General features: G+C 38.3%; 1 protein-coding gene across 3 annotated transcripts in view; it reads right to left on the minus strand.

The window, feature by feature from the left end:
• USP32 (ubiquitin specific peptidase 32) overlaps window positions 1-19,949 on the minus strand; it is a 127,314-nt gene extending 107,365 nt beyond the window's left edge. For all 3 annotated transcript variants that reach the window (XM_080922202.1, XM_080922201.1, XM_080922200.1), the window contains exon 1: window positions 19,854-19,949. In XM_080922202.1, coding sequence (XP_080778328.1) covers window positions 19,854-19,911 — 58 coding nt within the window. In that variant the 5' untranslated portion in view covers window positions 19,912-19,949. The remainder of the gene's footprint in view (window positions 1-19,853) is intronic.
• Between the last annotated feature and the right edge of the window lie 617 nt (window positions 19,950-20,566).

The following is a 20,566-nucleotide window of genomic DNA, read 5'->3' on the forward strand; positions in this document are numbered from 1 at the left end:
CTTCACTTTAAAGTTGACAACAGATCCCCCACCCCACCCCCACAAAACACATAATTTTACAGGAAATTTACAAGTCTGTGATGGGCTTCATGCACAGTTATCCAGTGGGTTGGACATGTCTGCTAGAAGAAGGGCATTAGAGTTCAAATGCAAGATAACATAACACAAATTTTTATACAAGGTAATAAGGAACTTAACAGAAATAAAAAGTTCAAAGGGAGTACAGATGAAGAAACTACCATGAAAGAATCTTGGAAAATGGAAACTCATATAACAAAAATTTTTGAAAATAAACAGGGAAAAGCCTGGTCTAGTCATGCACATCTGTAATCTCAGCAGTAGGAAACCAGAGGCAGGAATATGTATCAAAGCAAGTTTGAGACCAGGCAGCACTAAGTAGCAAGATCCTGTCAAAACAAACAGAAAAAAAGAGACCTGAGGAATATGAGGAAAGCAGGAAAGGAATAAATATAGTTGGTAACTTTCAGCTTTTAAAGAAATTATTCTTAGAATTATTCTAGAAAAAGGATGAGAGCAGTATAATGGGTGTAAAACTTTCTCCTTTTTTATTTATTCTTTCATATTTATATCCCAACAACAGTTTGCCCTCCTTCCTCTCTTCCCTGTCCCTTCCCACCAAAATTTTTTTTCAGTAACTCTAGAACCTACAGAAAAACTAAATCTTATTTTGATGTTCTATTAAAATGTTTGATGCTCATAGATATACGAAATATTCCATAACGGAAAAGTTGGCATTTTGAAAAAGAAAGCCTGCAAAGGTAAGAAATCCACTTCTTCCCATTCTTTTTATTTTCTGGTAACAGAAGAAACAAAATCCAATGGGGTTCCTGTTTGAGAACATGTTTCACCAAAAGAAAACAGAAAGAAACAAGGTTAAGAAGTTTAATGAAGTTTTAAAATATAAGCAATGCATAAAAAATATTAAACAAAAGATATAAAGGAAACTGTGATAAAACACCATAATCCCAACACTCTGGAAGCTAATGTAGCACAAAGAATTCTGTGCTACAAAGAAGAAAGGAAGCAGTTTAGGACATAGTTCAGTAAATAAAGACCTTGCTGCACAAGCACAGGGCCTAAATAAGTCTCTCCAGTACCCACTTTAAAAAGTTGAACACAGAAGAACATTCTGCAGGACAAACTATAGGTGGAAGGTTTTGTATTTTGTTTGTTTTTAAGATTTATTTATTGGATGAATACACTGTAGCCATCAATCCTCAGACACCCCAGAAGAGGACATTAGATCCCATTACAGATGATTGTAAGCCACCATGTGGTTGCTGGGAATTGAACTCAGGACCTCTGGAAGAACAGGCAATAGCATTCCTTTTCTGCAGAGTACCATTATCTTTAGTACTTAGATATCTAAACTGTCATGACGAGATTTGTAAAAGAAAATTATTTGAGTTGTTTAGGAACCTATGGAAAAAGAAAACCCTGTCCAAAAATGATTATATATTAATATAAATATTTTCCCATACTTAATTAGTTCAATAATGAAGTGTACTACTTAATAAGGCAACAGCTATGTTATTTGTGGAAAGAAAATGAAAAAAAAAAAAAAAGAGTTAAGAGTTTCCTCATTAATTTTTTAAACTATTTTTCATTTTATGTTTTTGGGTGTTTTGCTTGTATGTATGTTATATCTGTATACCATGTATGTATGTACCCAATGCTAGAAGGTGTCAGATCCCTGGAATAGTTGTAAACCACCATATAAGTTCAAGGCATTGAGTCTGAGTTTTCTGGAAAGGCAACAAATGCTCTGAACCACTGAGTCATTTCTCTATAGACATAAGTTTTTATAGAAAGGGCAAAAGCACAATTTCAAAATTAAAAAAATCCATTTATAAAGAACGCTATTATGGCTAGGGAGATGACTCAGTTGGTAAAATACTTGCTGTGTAAGCATGAGGTTCTGAGTTCTGATCCCCAGCACCCACTTAAAATAGGTGCGGGGTCGGAGGCAAGAGATGGCCCAGCTGTTAAGAGCACTGGCTGCTCTTTTGACACCAGTTCAATTTAAACCCCATAGAAATGCTCACAACTATCTGTAACTCCAGTCTCAGAGGATCTAACACCTTCTTTTTGCCTGTAGCACAGACAGATTCAGGCAACACACACACATACACACACACAGAGAATAGGGCTGGAAATGTAGCTCAGTTGGTAGAGTACTTGCCCAGCATTCATTAAGCCCCAGGTTCAATTCTCAGTACCCACGACTGACAACATCTGTAACTCCAGTTTAAGGGGACCTAATACCCTCTTCTGGCCTCCAAGAGCACCAAACATGCAAGTGGTACACAAGACAAACACACAAGCAAAGTATTCAAGCACATGATAACTAAAACAGTCAATATTTGTTTGCTCTTGTTTTTGTTTTTTGAAACAGGGTTTCTCTGTATAGTCCTTGTGATTTTGGAACTCAGAGATCAGCCTGCCTGGGCCTCTTAAATTCTGGGATTAAAGGGATGCGCCACCAGCATCCAGCTAGAAATAAATTTATAAATAAATAAATGAATGAATAAATGTGTTCTTGTTTTTTGGAAAAAAAACAGTAAAAACGGTCCACTAGTATTATGCTCTAGTTAACATTTCAGAGCAAATAATTCAAAGAAGGAATTAAAGTATAGCAGTTTCTATAGCATTTGGCTTCAATGTTCAAAGATAGTGCTGCCAAGGGTTGCTATATACTAGGAAACGTTGTACTAGGAAACTAAAAGTGACTCTCTACTTGACATATGAAGTTGTTCTTAGCTTTACCACAGCATACATGGTTAGTGTAGACTGCAAATGGATTGTGGCTCCATATCTTCACCTCTCAGATCACCAGTATCTGTAATCAAAAGGAGCCATGCCATCCTTACAGAGCATAAGCATCCATCTGCCTCTATTTCTGTCCCCATCCTCTGAGCTTGCCTGTACTGTATAAAAAACTGAACTAATCTAAAAGAAACTTTGGCTTCCTTGTTCCTGTTACAAAATTCTGTTTAGCGTATAAAAATGTGAAGGGAAAATAGTCTAGGACCTTTGTGTCAGAAAGCCAAGCTACTCTGTCAATAAACGAAATAGTAGTAGCAAACTTACTGCACAGAGAAACATTCAAGTTGAACAATTTTTTTCTACAGGAGTGACAGTTCCCATTCTGAAATATGTCAAATATGACACTATAAAATTAAGTTTATAAAATATAAATTTTAAATATAAAATTATAAAATAATTTCTGAGGAAGACTGTGTCTTTGAAAACTGCTTGTAGGAACAGAACATAAACCAAAAAAGACATAACTTAGTTAACACTCACAGGAAATTTGCTGTGTGCTTAGATACTAAAATAGAATTTTTTAAATGTCTAAAAAAATACCTTTAAGTCTTCATTAGCTTCTCATATTTTCTGCAATACAACAATATTTAACATGTTGATAAGTTTTCTAGTTTATTCACTTGCTTCCAGCAGTTTCTCAAACCAACACATGATTTACCATTTTCTTGGTTCATAAAAATTCTGAAGCTACCAGCAACATTTATCAGCTCAGCGACATTATATGTTTCCAAGTATCCTCACCTCCTCCAGCAGAAAGGGAGGGAACAATTAGTCAAAAAGCATCTAGTATCCTAAATTCCTTTAAAAATCTAACCAAAATGTGAAAATAGGATGTCTTCAGTGTCTTTAACCTACTGAACAGAATTAGTAACAAAAACCATTTTACTCTTTAAAAAGCATTTCAAGCCAGGTGTCATGGTCCCTGTCTATAATCTCAGCTTTTGGGAAATAGATGCAAAGGATCAAAAGTTCAAAATGTATCACCTTATTTGTAACAATTCTATCTTCATGATATGACCACCTTCCAAAGACCCTTAATGCTATCACTCAAAAATTAGGTTTCAACACATGAATTTTGGAGCACACACACACACACATATACTGAGGCAGGGTCACTTGCTATATACCCAGAGCTTACCAGTTTTAACTAGTCTAGGTAGTCAGATTGCCAAGGTATCTTCTCCATAGTGGGTGCTAGAGATTCAAACTGCAATCTTCATGCTTGGTTAACAAGTGATCACAACCCCCACCCCTGAACCACTTCTCCAGCCTTGAAAGCTTTTATTTCTTCCTTTCTGATTAAGAAAATAGGGCTGGAGAGATGGCTCCACACTTTACAATCATTTGTAAGTCTTGCATATTCTTACAGTTTGTAAGATTCTGACATGTGAAACTAGAATGAATATTTTCTGTGCTATTACAAAGAAGTGCAATTGTTAAGATTTGTTTGATCTTTTGATTCCCAATATCTACAATTCTGAAAATATATATGTACCAGCTAGTTTTATGTCAACTCAACACCAGCTTATGTAAGCATACATATACAGAGATGATGATGATGATGATGATGATGATGATGATGATGATGATGATGATGATGATAAAGAGGCTATTAACTTGGAAGGAGAGGAGAAATGGGAGAAAGCATACCTGGGAGGAACTGGTGAAAAAAAGGGGAGGAAATGATGTAATTCTATTTCAATTAAGAACATACTATAAAATAAGATAAAAGGAAATATGAGCTGGAAAGGTGGCTCAGGAGACCACATGCTATGCAAGCATGAGTATCTGAATTTGAATTCACAGCACCTTCATAAAAAAAAGCCAGGCATGGATAATGGACACTGACAGACAAACATAGACAGACATATGTACACATATATGTTCGTGTGCATGTGTGCACGCACACAAACCTGTACACACAACACACACAATGAAAAACATGAATGTGAGCATGGATGGACAAACAATTATCCCAGAATTTAAGAGGTGAAGACAGAAGGATCAATAATATTCAAGACCAACCTTGGCTTTATATCAAATTCAAAGCCTGGCCTATATATGAGATCCTGTCTCAAAAAAAAAACAAAAAAAACAAAAAAAACACCCTTTCATTATTATTATAAACATCAGGACACTTTTTTAGTCCTTTATGAAATAACTATTTTTCATAGGTATAAAATTATAGTTAGTAAGAGATCCGAAATAAATGCCCAAGAGAAACTATGTATGGTGGTAGATAGATAGGTAGATAGATAGATAGGTAGATAGATAGATAGGTAGATAGATAGATAGATAGATAGATAGATAGATAGATAGATAGATAGATAGATAGATAGATCTTTTTAAAAAGAAAAAGGCTGTAGAGACAGCTCGGTAGGACCTCAGCTATGTAAAAATGAGGATCTGAATTCAGATCTCAGCACCTATGTAAAAAAAAAAAAAAAGCTGTGCTTGGAGCTGGGGTTGGTGGCTCTTGAACAGAAGAGAGTCTGAGGCCAGTCTGGATGTGAACATGGTGAATTTAAGGCCATCCAAGGCTTCACAATGAGCCTCTATCTCAAACAAATCAATTAACAAACTAAGGCTGGGCTTAACCACATTCAGATCTGTAACCCTAGTGCTGTAGTGGGCATAGACAGGAAGATCTCTGGAATCAGCCTCAATCTAGTTCAGTAGAAGGCCAACTCAGAGGAATAAGGCTAAAAGTGAAAAAGCAGAATACTAAGCAACTTCTTCTGGCCTCAGCGAACAAAAACACAAGAGTGTGTACAAGCATACAAGCAGATCAAAACAAGAAAGAAAAACATAGCTTTAAAAAAGAAAATATTCAAGAATTAAATCGTGCCACCAAAAGCATAGTTAAGTCTAGAGACTTACAGTCTTTGCTGCATATACTAGTCTGCACTTGTCAACAATTTCCTCATACCTATACATGGTTCTACACACAACCTCAAGATGACAACATTCTGAAGTTCTGTTACATAAAAGCCAAATTGTGTAAACAAGCTGGGTGTGGTGGTTCAAGACTTTAATAACACTTAGGAGGCAGAGGCAGAAGGAGCTCTAAAAATTTGAGGCCAGCCTAGTGAACACTCTAAGTTGCAAGTCAGCTAGTGCCACAGTGATACCCTGTCTTAAAATAACAACAATAATAATAAAGGTAAAATTGTATAAACATTTCACAAACAACCAAAGCAGAACAAAATAATTAAAATAAAGAAGTATGGACTTCCAATGATGCAATGACAAGTTTCTTAGAGGAAAAACACACAAGTTTCTGGTGCAATACCAATATAAAACAATTTATAACCAGCTCTGATGGCATACACCTATTCCACTCAGCACTTGGAGGCAGAGCTGGAAAGATTAGAAATCCATTTCCATTCTCAATCACATAAGCTTCAGTATAGCCAGAACTATATGAGATTCTATCTCAAATAAGCAAACACACAGAATTCATGTTACAGTATAATAACTAGTATGTTGGGGCTGGAGAGATGGTTCTGTGTTAAAAGCACTTCCAGAAGACCCAGGGTCTATTCCTAGTACCTACAAGTAATCTCAGTGTCCGTAACTCCAGTTCCAGGGGATCCAACACCTTTACAAATGTACATGCAGGAAAAAAACACCAATATACATAAAAATAAAGTTTGTGCAGGTGGGTGTGTTAGGTTTTGGGGCTGGTTTTTTTTCTTTTTTTTTTCTTTTTTTTTGGTGTGGTTGTTGTTTTGTTTTTGTTTGTTTGCTTTGGTTTTGTTTTTCTGAGACAAAGTCTTACTATAAAGTTTTGACTGAACTGAAACTGGCTATGTAAACCAGGCTGGCCTCAAGAGAACTGCTTGCCTCTGTCTCCTGAGTGCTGGGATTATAAATCATAAGACATCATTAAAAGGAGTGATGAGTAAGTTAACACACTTTAAGTCTGAAATAAAAATACCAAATAAAGGCAAATAAAACCACAACAAATTTTTGTTCCAGGAGAAAGATGATATAAAAATGCAATCATAGCTTGCTATAGAACTTCACATGTGAATCACATTATATATACCATATACACGGTTATAAGGTGAACAATGAATACTTAACTAAAGCTACAATGCCACTATTGTTAGAATGAAGCAGTAAGGAAAGGGACAAGGGAAGTAGTGCAGGATAAAAAGAAATGTAAGTTTATTCTTAATCTTCAAAGTGATGAACCAACAGAAAATACCAAAATCTGAATAGAGCTAATATCAAATATCAAAGTTCAACTATGAAAATTACAATAGTCTCCTCAGAAAGGACAACAAAATGCCAAGAAAACTGGTTCTCACTTAAATTTTTAAAAACATATTATTATTTTATCTGTTTGTGTGAAGGGGGACATGTGGAAGAGAGCCTAAGGAGGTTAAGTGACAACTCTGTGGAGTTGGTTTTTTTCCTTCCACTTTTACATGAGTTCAAAGCTAGAACTCATGTCATCCAGCATGCACTGCTATACTTTTACCCAGGGGACCATTCTACTAGTCTTCACTTAACAAATCTTATAATTTAATGTTTATTATTCACATATTTATTTTAATATCTTGCATACACATATAATACTGATTAAAAATAGTATTCGAAGCCATCAAGATAGGTCTGTGGGTAAAGGAATCCATCTACTGCCAGGCCTGAGGCCCTCCATGATGTAAGCAGAGAACTAAGTCCTAGACAAGTTGTCCTCTGACAGTCAAACATGTACTGGGGCACAGGTACACACCATTGGCTCCTGATACAGAAAATAAATGCAACTTTAAACATAGTATTTCAGGGCATGTCCCTTGAATTCCAATAATCGAGAGGCAGAGAGCTGTAGTAATCTGAGTTCGAGCCCAGTCTAATCTACAGAGCAGATCCAGGACAGCCAAAGCCACACAGAATGACCGTTACAAACAAACCAAAAAGTTTAAATATAAACTCTCTCTGACTTCTCTGTAGAATGAAGACTAATTAGTATTTTTAAAATCTGTATTAGAATATTTAGAATTCCTTAAGAATAAGCTTAAAGTATCTTAAATCCTTCAGATGAATCCTTTATACACTAATCAGAGAGCTATCAAATAGTTCTATAAACTCATACTGAATGTTTTCAACTTTTTGAAATTTTTCATTTATATTAAAACAGATAATTAATAAGTTCACACACAAAGCATGCATGTAAGAACCTGAAAAAAATGTTAGCCAGGCATAGCGGCACACAACTTTAATCCCAGCACTCAGGAGGCAGAGGCAGGAGTTAGAGGTCAGTCCTATTGGTCTACATAGCGAGTTCCAGGAAAGCCAAGGATACATATGATACCCTGTCTGAGACATACAAAAAAGTTAAATTCCCAAAATGTACAAAAGAAATACAATCCTACAAAAACACACACACACAAAAGAACAAAAAATTAATCACACAAACAAACCTATTAAATAAACTCAGATGAAACACACACATGCACACAAATCTTTTTTCTTTAAAGAGAAAAAAAGAAAAAAGAGGGAAGATTCAGTCAGGAATGTACTTGTCAGCAAGTATGAGGGTCTGAGCTTAATCCCTAGAACCGATGATAAGAAGCCTAGTGCTATAGGACAGCATGAGTCTATAAACCCATAGCTGGGGGAGGTGGAGAGACAGACAGATCCCCACGACCTATTCTATTTAGATGAGCTCTAGGCCAGCGAATAAATCTTCAAAAAACAAAGTGGAGGGCAAGCATGACTCAATGGGTTGATGTGCTCACTCACAAGGAACGGATTCCTGCAAGCCACCCTCTGCATTCCACATATACATGGGGCACATGCAGAAATAAGGTGATTTTAAAATAAAAAATAAAGGGAATAGCCCAACAAACATGAAAAATGCAGCCAAGAAAGCCAAGACTCTTAGTATACAGCCAGAGGGTTTGGTGAAAAGTAATCTTGTTTATAAGTGAGGTCTGTGGTTAGAGGAATAGGAAGGTGGGAAAGAGTATGACAGTGACAAGAGGTAGCAATGCTGACACAAACAACATTAAAGGAACTGTCACAAGTATTTTGCAACACTGAAAGTGAAAATGAAATAACCTTAGAAGCTTGGAACTAGAGAGATGGTTCAGTGATCAAAACTATCAGTTGCTATACCAGAGGAACTGATTTGATTCCTAGTACCCACAACCATCTGTAACCACAGTTCTATGAAATCTAACACCCTCTTCTGGACTCTTTAGGCGTACACATGTGCTTCACATACAAACATGCAAGCAAAGCATCCATACACATAAAACGTAAGTATTAATCTTAAAAGTTAATCTAAATGTAGAAAGGTACATGGACAGAAAAGGCATTCCATAGGTATTATTTTGAATTTCAAGACAAACACAAACCAGGTCTGGTGGCTTACAGTCTCAGCACTGGGGAAGATTTGAGAGAGTATTATTCTGCGCTTCAGGCCAGCTTGGAATATATATACAGTCAGTTCCAGGCATACTTGGGCTACAAAATGAGACCTTATCTCAAAGGGGGGGGGCTCTAAAAAATTAATTTCCCTATACATCTGTAACATTCCTAACCATTTTTAATGCTTTCAAAAAATAGGATAACAGTAATTTTCCCATTTAGTATAACTCTGAATGGCCTCACACTGTAAGGTCCTTTATACAGTCCCACACCACTATGCAAATCAATAACTGCCTACATATAAATTATTTTAATTATTACATTTTATTTGTGTATGTGTATGCCACAGCACATGTGTGGAAATCAGAGGACAATTCCAGAGAATCAGTTCTCGCCTCACTCCCAGGGGACAAATTGAGATCTTCAGGTTTGGCAGCAGGTGCTTTTCCCACTAAGCCCTCTCTTGGCCCGATTTTGCTAGCTGTTATGTCACTCAGATTGGCCTCTAACACTAAATCTTCATGTCTCAGTTTACTAATACTGTAACTTCAGATACTCATACTCATACTTGGAGATTTACTCTTTACCTTAGTAATTTTAATATTTTATTATTATTGACTATATAGAGGAATTATCTATAAATGTACTATGAAACATATAGTACAATGTTGGGATTTTATTACAGGATTAAAAACATATACGCAAACCCAAGAAGTATGCACAGAAAATATCTCTTTATTAATATTTTTTGTTTGGGGTGTAGAAGAGCTAAGTAAACCCTATGTATAAAGTCAAACTCAGCACTACCTTTAGAGGCCAGATTAAGTTTGGTATGTCAGTCAGAATTGGTTTTATATATATATATATATATATATATATATATATGTATGTATGTATGTATGTATGTATGTATGTATGTATGTATGTATACACACACACACACAATCAAAAAAAGCAAAAGAATAAATAGAGGGGCTAGAGAAGTAATTCAGTGGTAGTGTTTGCCTAGCATGTCTAAAAGCCCTGGATTCAATCACTAGCACTGGAAAAGAAAACAAACATTTTTACATACTTCAATTTTTCCAATAAATCTTTAATTTCTAAGTTAACTTGATATATGTAATGAAAAACAATAAATCAGAATATGTACTGCGGGGTTGGGGATTTAGCTCAGTGGTAGAGCGCTTGCCTAGCAAGCGTGAGGCCCTGGGTTCGGTCCTCAGCTCTGGAAAAAAACAAAAAAGAATATGTACTGCATTTCATGTACACCCAATTTTTTTTTGCCAATTATACCTGGTTTCTTATGAAAAGAAACATGTTCTTTAAAAACCTTAACTTCTTTGGAAACTTTTATTGTACTTGTCCTATACTGAAATAGATAAACATTAATGCTTAATACACAGTATCAATCCATTATTAAATAAAGCCACTCAAACAATGTTCAAAATGTGTGCAAAGTTTTATACACACACACTGGTACATCAGCCCACAGTACAGAAAATGTTTCCTCTAATACATGAAGTTGTAAAGTTTTAAGTTTCTACTACCAAGAAACAAACTTCTGGGAGATGTATACAGGTGAGTGAACTGTAGAACACTTTCCTAACTTGTGGGAAAGGCTTTATCACCAGGAATGAAAGGAAAGGGGGAAAGAAGAAGGGAAGGGAACATAAAGAAGGGAAAGAAAAAAGAAAAATTAAAACCCTGGACCCACAGGTAGCTCAGTAGATATGGGTACTTGCAGTCACCCTGACTGGCAAAAGATGCTCAGTTTCCAAAAGCCACATGGTGGAAGGAGAGGACCAATTCTCGAACGCTCTCCTCTGACCTCCACACTCTTGTTCATATGTGCATAGACACACAAAAAATAAAGAAGTAAATATTAAAATGTAAGAGATAAAAACTGGAAATATCTAACCATCTCTAATAAAGTATACAAAGAATATCACTATAATAAAACCTGATACACAAAAGACTACATTTAAAAAGTTACTTATCTTAAAAATATTTCTTACAGCTGGAGATAGAACTCTGGTAGAGTTCTTACCTAGCATGTGTAAAGCCCTAGATTCATTCAATCCGAAGCACCAGAAACAGAAAAACAAAAAAGAACTCTTAAGACCCGGCAGTATTCAGTAACTCAGCTCTAGGGAAGAGGCAGAATGACCGGATACTCAAGGTTATCTTCAACTATCTTGCAAATCTGAGGCAAGCCTAAAGCAAAAGATTTAGGAAAACATGTCATTTGCATCATTAAGAACCCCTCTAAACTTCCAGGAGGTCTTTAAACCATTAACAATTAAAAAAAAAAAAAAAAACCCACAGGCCCTCACCACAACAAATTAACAATGAACAATAGCTAGGTTTCTGAATTCATAAAAGATACAAAACACTTTTATATAGTAAAGACTAGATGCTATCATGTGTACACACACAAGAATAAGTGCAACAATGGTTTTTTGAGGAGAACAGTGATTTTTTTCTTTTTTTTTAAACTGAAACAGGGTCTTACAATATGGTCTCAAGCTGGTCACAAATAACAAAATATCACAAAAACCTTACTTCCTGGGATGGTTGAAATGACTCAAAGCTTAAGAGCACTGGCTGCTCTTTCAGAAGACTGGGGTTCAATTCCCAGCACCCACATGATGTTTTACAACTGTATGTAACTCCAGTCCCAGGTGATCAACACCCTATATGGTCTTCATGGGTACCAGGAATACACACAGTTCAAAGACATACATGTAAGCAAAATATCCATACACATTAAAAACAAAAACAAGGGGCTGGAGAGATGGCTCAGTGGTTAAGAGCACTGACTGCTCTTCCAGAGGTCCTGAGTTCAATTCCCAGCAACCACATGGTGGCTCACAACCATCTGTAATGAGATCCGATGCCCTCTTCTGGTGTGTCTGAAGACAGCGGCTGTGTACTCATATATATAAAATTAATAAATCTTTAAGAGTGTTCTGAGATAGCCAAGGCTACATAGAAAAAAAAATGTCTCAAACAAACAAAAAAAACAAATAAACAACACAGAAGAATTCTCATCACTTATTTTTAAAAAGGGAGAGGCTGAATCAGGAGTCCAATGTCATCCTCAAAGATGCCACCATGGGTGACAGGAGACCCTGCTTCAAAACAAAAAATTACAAAAGTAAACAGCCTTTCCTATCTGACAGTGACAAATAAAGGCAGCAAGCCAGAACTATGCTTTAAGAACAAAAAGAAAACTGTAGTTGTTTATAAATAAGTGGGAAAATACTAGGACCATGAGTGGTAGTGAACAGTTTACTTTCAGCACTCAGGAAACAGAAGCAGGCAGATCTCAGTGAGTTCAAGGTCAGCCTAGTTCATAAGAGAGCCAGGCCAGCCTTGGTTACAAAGTGAGACTATGTCTCAAGATTGAGTGGGGGAGGAGGGAAGGGAGGATGAATAGGCTGAAGTTTCAAGCAGAAACTGAATAATTGGGGGGGGGGGGTTATAGATCATTATAAGAGGTACATTTTTCCCTAAAGTAGCAACAAACAAGCTTTAAATAAAGAATTTATGATCTGTTATTGTGGTGCAAGACTATAATATAACCCCAGCACTGAAGCAGGATTCAAAAATCAAAACTGACCTGGGATAGACTAAAAAAAAAGAGGAAGAGAAGGCATTACAAACTTGGATTTTAAGAGCACAATGGCTATTGTGTAACTTTAGTAGGAGGCAATGGCAGCTAAGACTAGATAGAGGAGAGACAGAGATAGGAGAGCTGGGCAGAAATTAACAGAGAGGACACCAAATGAACAAGATGAGCAGGGAGGAACTAAAAGATATGCAGGCATGTCTATACTTTGGCCATAAACAACAGGGGTTGGGGACAATGATGCCCTTTATTGACATGAAAGATTAAAAGAGGCCTATTTTAATAATTAAAAAAAAAATCCTTTCCACAAACGAAGTTTCTCCAGAACCTTTCATACTTCATTATCAAAAGTCAACCACAGTGAATATTAAGACTTATTCTGCCAGATACCACAACATATACCAATAATACCATAGCTCAGAAAATTTAGACAAGAGGACAGCAATTCCAAAGACAGCCAAGGCAACTTAGTGAGAGCTTGTTTCAAAAAGCAAGCACTGGGATGTTACTCCGTGGTCGAGCACTTGCCCAGATATGAAAGGTCAAGTCCAATCCTCGACACACCACAAGAAATAGAATTAAATGGCTTTTCCCACAAATATTAGATAACTAGACAACCACCCTTTTAGAAATGGAAAAGAAGCTATAAAAACTCCACGGTAAAACCACATTCTGTATTATTTTGCTTTAAAACAATTTAGTATCAAGGATCCCAAGTTGTTGAAAAACTTAAAAACCACTGGTGAAGTTAGTTTTATGTTAGCGATTATTAAATTCCTAATAAAGAAAGGCATTAAGAGCAGGACTTGAAAGCTAGCTATCTTTGAATAGGTCTTAGAACATTTAGGCCTCTAACTATAAAAGTATATACTAAAGAACCTAGCTTTATCAGGCTTCTGTGTCAATAATTAACTACCTATCACTAACTTTGTAAAGGTCCACGCTGATTGGCATTCATAAATGAGATGGAATAGCTTAATCTAAACACAAATACCATGAGGCCCAAATGTGAAAAACAGAATCATAAATAAGTCCTGAAAAGAAAGTCATGCTTCCTAGATACTGTATGAAAACACAAAACAAAAACAAAAATAACTGCCACTCCTACTTGGCATTTTAAATACCACTATAAACCACTAAACTGTTGTCTGAAACAGGATCCTGCTTGTGTGAGCCAAGCTAACCTTCAACTTAGTACCTTCTGCCTTAACCTCCTAGTGCTATATAGGTCTGTACCACTGTTCCTGTCGTTCAAACCACCAACTACTAATTCACAAGTAAAAATTCCTTCACCATTGCAACCGCTTAATATTACAACTTCAAAACTGTCAGTCTTTACCTCTACTTCTAAAGTGATAGCAGATCTTTTATGGTTGCTTCAGTAATAGTAATAAATTCCCTAACTTCTCCTATGACCTAGCATATACTCAAGTGCCAAAAATCTTCCTTTTCCAGAGAAAGTATCTGGCCGTTAGTGAGACATCACAGTTCCAACTCTAAATTGTCCATCATTTTGAAAAGCAACCCCGAGTGTTGTCACTGTAAATAAACTCTAAAATAGAAACTGAAAAACAATAAGCAAACAACAGCTGTCCAGTTTAGTAAATGAGAAGGTCACTGACCAGCAAGTTATGTCACATCATTCTGTTCATGCTCTAAACTGTGGGCAGCTTCATCAGTGAATGTATCTCCTCTTTCTCACTCACATACCCTAAATGTACTGAGACTGTAAAGGGAAAAGCATCCTCTGTAAATCTTTAGAGAATGCTATAGACGCACATTAATTTAAAACTACTCTATTTTCTTCTTTTACAATGCTAACACCAAAGAGTTTACTAATGAATTTAACAAGTTCAGGTGATGAAAGCTCGATGCTTTAAGAGAAGAGAATAAATTGTGCATTACAGCCAGCTGTGGTGACACACACCTGTGATTCCCAGAATGTGGCAAGCAGAAGCAGAAGGCCAGACTGAGCTAGTTAGCTATATTCACCTCCAGGCTACAAGACCCTATCTCAAACATACAAACAAACAAAAACTAGTGCATCACGGAAGGTACCAACTGTGAAATTCAATTTTCCCTTACTAGATTAATACTACCTTGATAGAATAATGTACTATTCTATCAAGGTAGTATTAATCTAGTAAAAGTTTACAATTAACACTGAGAAGCTTGGCAAGCAAAATCTTACTTGGAACTTCACCTACTACATGCTAAATCATTATCTACAAACCCAACCTCTAAAAGACTAAGAAAGTAAATTCTTTACAGGTAATTATTGAGCACATGCTAGGAAATGAGTACAGTGCCGTGGTACTTCCAATCATCATGGCCATTTACCCACATTCTACATCTCTTAGTACTAAAGACACTATTATCAATATACTAAAGATACTATATATCAGTACTTTATAAATGATATATGTAAATTTATTTAATATGTACATTACTAAATTTCAAATTATTAACTAAAGCTCTGATGTTTTATTCTCACTCCTTATATTTTTTCTTCTTAGATTTATTTAATGTATATGAGTGCTCTATCTGCATTATGCCTGCTTATTAGAAGAGGACATTAGATCACATTATAGATGGTTGTGAGCCATATGGTTGCTGGGACTTGAACTCAGCACCTCTAGATATGTTACATATCCATGTTAGTAAAAATTACTGACCCAGGCCATTTAATCCTACAGAGAGTGACTTAGTTATCTTTTGGTTTTTTTCTGTACCTTATTTTTAGCCAGTGTTGTTTCTGTGTGTGTGTGTGTGTGTGTGTGTGTGTGTGTGTGTGTGCATGCGTGTGTGCGTGCATATATATATATATATAATGAATGAGCAAAGGAACATTAAAATGTCAATCTATGCTGAGCTACCATTCCTGCATAAGTGTAGCTACTACCCCTCATAGAAAAAAATCCTCTCTCTATAGCAAATGGACAAACACAGAAAACCACAACTGAACACAATACAGAGATCAACAAATCATCAGGACCTCAGTCCAAATGTATGTGTCACAGGTTCTACATCATGGCTCAGGAAGCATCAAGAGAAAGGGAAAGACTGTAAGCACCAAAATACCAGCAAGTCAGCTATAAAACAGTAGTTCCTAGAAATGGCTACATAAACAATACCAGAACAATAGCATTATCAATATTAACAAAAAGGGAAAAAATACAGGGTTGTCTGTCTGTCTACCTCCCCCACCACCCTCTAGACAACAAATTACAGGTAACTAATAGTTACTGGAAGGAGAATTAGCCTCTCCCAGGACAAGCCCTTTTACTGGTTCAATAAAGAGTAGCCAGCTTTAAAACTATACACATACAAACAATAGCAAACTTGACAGGTCTACAGCATATATTCCAGGATAGCCAAAGCTACACAATCAAACAGGCTTCAAAAATCAAAACAACAAAAAGAACATACAAGCTTCACCTTCAATCTTAGGACTTAGCAGAGGCAGGTAGATCTCTGTGCCTTTGAGGCCAGACTGGTCTATATAGTGATCCAGGGCAGCCAAGGCTACATAGACCCTGTCCCCACCCCAACCCCCCCAAAAAAGAATATACAAGCTTCAAGTGCTAGGAAGGTGGCTCAGGTGGTAAAGTGCTGGCCATAAAAGTACAGGACCCATCCCCAACACTCAACATGGTAGTTTGTGCTAGTAATCCCAGTGCTGGGGAGGTGGACACTGCTGAGACTTTTGATAACCTGCTTAATCACTGAGCCCCAAACTGGTGAAAGGCAGAAAGAGATGAATGGTACCTAAGTAAGTTTCACACCTGAACTTGTCCTCTAGCCTATCTATCCATCCAAGTGCATGTACAATGTACACACACACACACACACACACAGAGAGAGAGAGAGAGAGAGAGAGAGAGACTGACTGAGTGCATAAACTACAACCCAGGTCTGTAATCCTAGCACTAGCAGGTAGAGGCAGGCAGATCTATGTAAAGTTCAAGGCTACCCTCGTCTGTATAGTGAATTCCAGGAAGACAAAGGACATAATTAGATCTTGTCTAAAACAATACACATACATATCTCACACAAAATTATAAACTGGTGTAACATGGTAAAATAAAGACAAGTCAAGCAAAGCTATTAATATTCTCAGTATCCATGAAAACAGGCATAATTCCCTAGATAACACATGCATTCTTTAAGAGAAGCAGGGAGGCAAAACATCAAACAATGCTCATAATGTAAAAATAAGTAATTTAAGGGAAAAAAAAAGTCAAGCTAGGTCAGTGGGATGGATCAGAGGGTAAAGGCAAACCTGATAACCTCAGCTCACTCCAAGGGATCCACATGGTACAAGAGAACTGACTCCTGCATCCCAAAAATTGTCCTGTGACCTCCTTACATACATATGACAAGCAAATACATACAAATATTTTAATAAAAAGTCAGGCCTGTTGTATGCTACTCAAGATATTTATGATTATCAGCTAAAAAGCCACTACTAACCCATCTTCTGAAAATATATAAAGCTACATACTTTCAGAAAAGTTGAAATAATTGGCAAAATAGGATATAAACCCAAAATTCGTAATTTCTACAGCCTCAAACTTAGACTAGACTGACCTCTCAGGTCCAGTGTCATCTGTCACTAACAATGAATTCAAGGCCCCACTTTACTAGATAAACTACCTGAAACTTCTTGTTTGCATGAATGCATCAGACTTTCTTTTAAATGTTGTGTAATTATGGATAGGCAGTAGACGGTGCTCATTTAAATTAAAGCCAAAGGGTCAAATAGTTTTATGAAGCTTGTTCTATACTTGCCAAATCCTATCTGCCTCAACTTACCTTACTTACACAATGTAAACACACAAAGAAAACTGATGCAGGTATTAGCACCTATTTATTCAGACACCCCCAAAAGCTTCTCAAACAAGTAGATCCAACAAAAGTTTACAGAATCTTTCTGTAGTTAGTTTGAAGTCTAACATCTAATTTGCCTGTTTTAAACATACCCCAGCTTACACTCAGAAACTACTTTATCAATTTGCTCCTCTTTGGTTTAGTTTCCCTGCAGCAAAACTGACAAAAACAAACCCATTCAAACAACCTCTAGTAAGACTTTAATTCATACTTTACTACTTCAAACATGCGTTTTAAAATTTCACAAGCACATTTTATAACACATTAAACAAAAACCTTTCACCAGATTATTTTTTAATGTATCGATTCCATTTGTATTTTTAAATGTACAGTCTTGGAGGACATGGTATCAGATCCTTCTAATCCCCGCACTTGGGAAGAAGAGGCAGGTGAGCCTCTGAGTTTAAGGCCAGCCTGGTCTACAAAATGAATTCCAGACAGTCAGGCCTACATAAAGAAACCCTGTCTCAAAAGACAAAATATATAATTTTAATTCAATATAAAGTTAATTGACGAAAGCTAGAATAAAAGCTTAATTTTAGAATTTCTTAATGCCAGGCATCACTGGTATTCACACCCTTATACTTAAGGAACACTTCTAAGCAGCTGTAAATCATTTGACTGTGCCCTATTTCATGCCTTGTAAGCCATAGACTAATTGCCCCCCAGACCTATCAAGCTCAACAGCATTCAGGAAGTGACTGGTCTACTAGGGTTGGAAATAAATCAAGAATTTGGAATATTTTTCATACTGAAACAGAAAAGGTTCAAGTAAGATTGCAGTTAAGAATAATCAACATGCTGACGTGATGAGGAAGCACCACTAAAAGGCATATTTTCACTATTCTGCTCAGTCCAAAACTGATGCAGTTACAATTCTGTATCTTATTTTCTGTTTATTAGGTAGTGGGTCCAATGAACTTAATTCTTCTATATGAAGTAGATCTCACTTCTAAATCCTCACTTTAAAATGTCTTTTTCGTCATATTTTTCCATCCCAAGCTACTAAAAACACCTGGCGCATGACTGAATCTGTATTTATTTATTTAGGTATTAGAAATCTGTTAACAATAATATCTGGCCTCTAATCTACTTAATGTTTTTCACTTCTTACCAAGAAAATCCATTAAACATCAAAGAGAACTACAAGCACCACACACACTCTCAAATCTCAGCCATGAAAAATTAAGCCACATTCCGGCCATAAACTGTGTAAGACACTTCCAGTTTGCATGAGCTTTACACCGACAACCGAATGAGAGTAAGTGGTAGGGGGTTGGGGCTATTAACAACACAGTGAATCGGAGCCAAGAGCAGCAGGAGTCTAGGACTGACAGCAAGGCCAGTCTCTGAAGGGAGCTCTAACACAGTATCACAATGCTGGATTTCTGAATGCCATGTTAAGGGAGCGAGAAGGTAAGAACTGGGAAACTGAAGACAAGGTCTTAAGGCAACATCAGCTGCCTAGTCTCTTCTCACCTTAAACACAACTTCACTTCAGGTCGTTCTTAATCAAAGTCAGCCGCTCAAAGGCTGAAGGGTGGCAGTAGTAAACGGAAGGATGGTCATCGCCCTCATCATAGAGGCAAAGACCCTGGGAAAACCAGGTTCCTATTAGGTTCCCTAATAGGAAAGGACTCCCAGGAGCAAAACAGAAAGCCCTGCCTTCTCTTCTCCAGCCAAAGCTGTTGGAAACCAGATTAGGATGTTGTCTGAAGCCTTTTTTTTTTTTTTTAATGAAAAGAGTGATATGAGAAAATGGCACTGAAAGATGAGGGGGCCTAGAAGGGCTGAGCCACCCAAGAAGCGATGGTCAGGGATTCCCTGCACCTAGACAAGGTAACAACGCCACCCGAGCGCACCGGCAATGGCCAGCCAGCGCCCGGTACCCCCGTCACTGCGAAAGCTTCGCCCCCTCCCCTAGAGCCCCAATTCCCAAACACCGCTCCCCCCTCCACCTCCCGGCCCTCGTTATTCCCACGGCTGGCCTCCTGGTCCTTCGCCAGGCACCCCACGCCCCAGCCTCCCCTCCCTCCGGCCACCCACCCCCCGGGCGCTCCGCGCTGGCCTCCCCGCAGCTCACTCGACCCCTCCCCCTCACCTCTCCTCAGCGCCTCCTCGTAGCTGAGGAATCCGATCCGTGACTCCTTGGCGCCCATGCTCCCCTCATCCCCTCGGCCGGGGGTCGGAGCCTGGTTTCGCCCCCACCCCCCTCCCGCCTTCTCCGCGGCGTCGCCGGCTGACGGTGTCGGCGTCCCCGGCCCCCTCCTCCCCCAACACTAACAAGTGCGGCTTCTGCCCCAGCGACTCCTCCCGACCGCCGCCGCCTCCTCCATGCCGAGTCACGTGACGCGCTCCCACCCCGCCCCCTAACCCTCCCTCCTACTCCGCCCTTCTCCTCTCTCTCCTCCCTTCGCCTCTCTCTCCTCACTCCTCCACTCCTCCCTTCCGCACCCCCCTCCCGCCAGCACCGCCGCGGGTCACCTGACCCGAGGCCCGGGACTGTTCCGGGTAATGGCCGCCGGGGCCACGCTCCGCCCCACCCCACGCTAACAGCGGCAGCAGCAGCGCAGGGGCGGGGCGGCCTCGCTGCACGTAACGCGTCATCCTCGTCTTCCCGCCAATCCTGGGCCTCGAATCCCGCTGCGACGCTCAGCTGGCCAAGAGGGCAGTGACTTCCGGGGCGCCCGAGGACGGTTCTTCCCGCCCCCACGTTCTGGTGTTCGACGGGCGGGGCCGGAGCGTTGACGGTTGGTGATCCGGTGGCCGAGACCCACCTTGGAAGACTCAGGGAATGTGGGGGAGCAGGGGCCT

The sequence above is a fragment of the Micromys minutus genome, assembly GCF_963924665.1.
Source record: "Micromys minutus genome assembly, chromosome: 10".
Taxonomy (NCBI): Eukaryota; Metazoa; Chordata; class Mammalia; order Rodentia; family Muridae; genus Micromys; species Micromys minutus.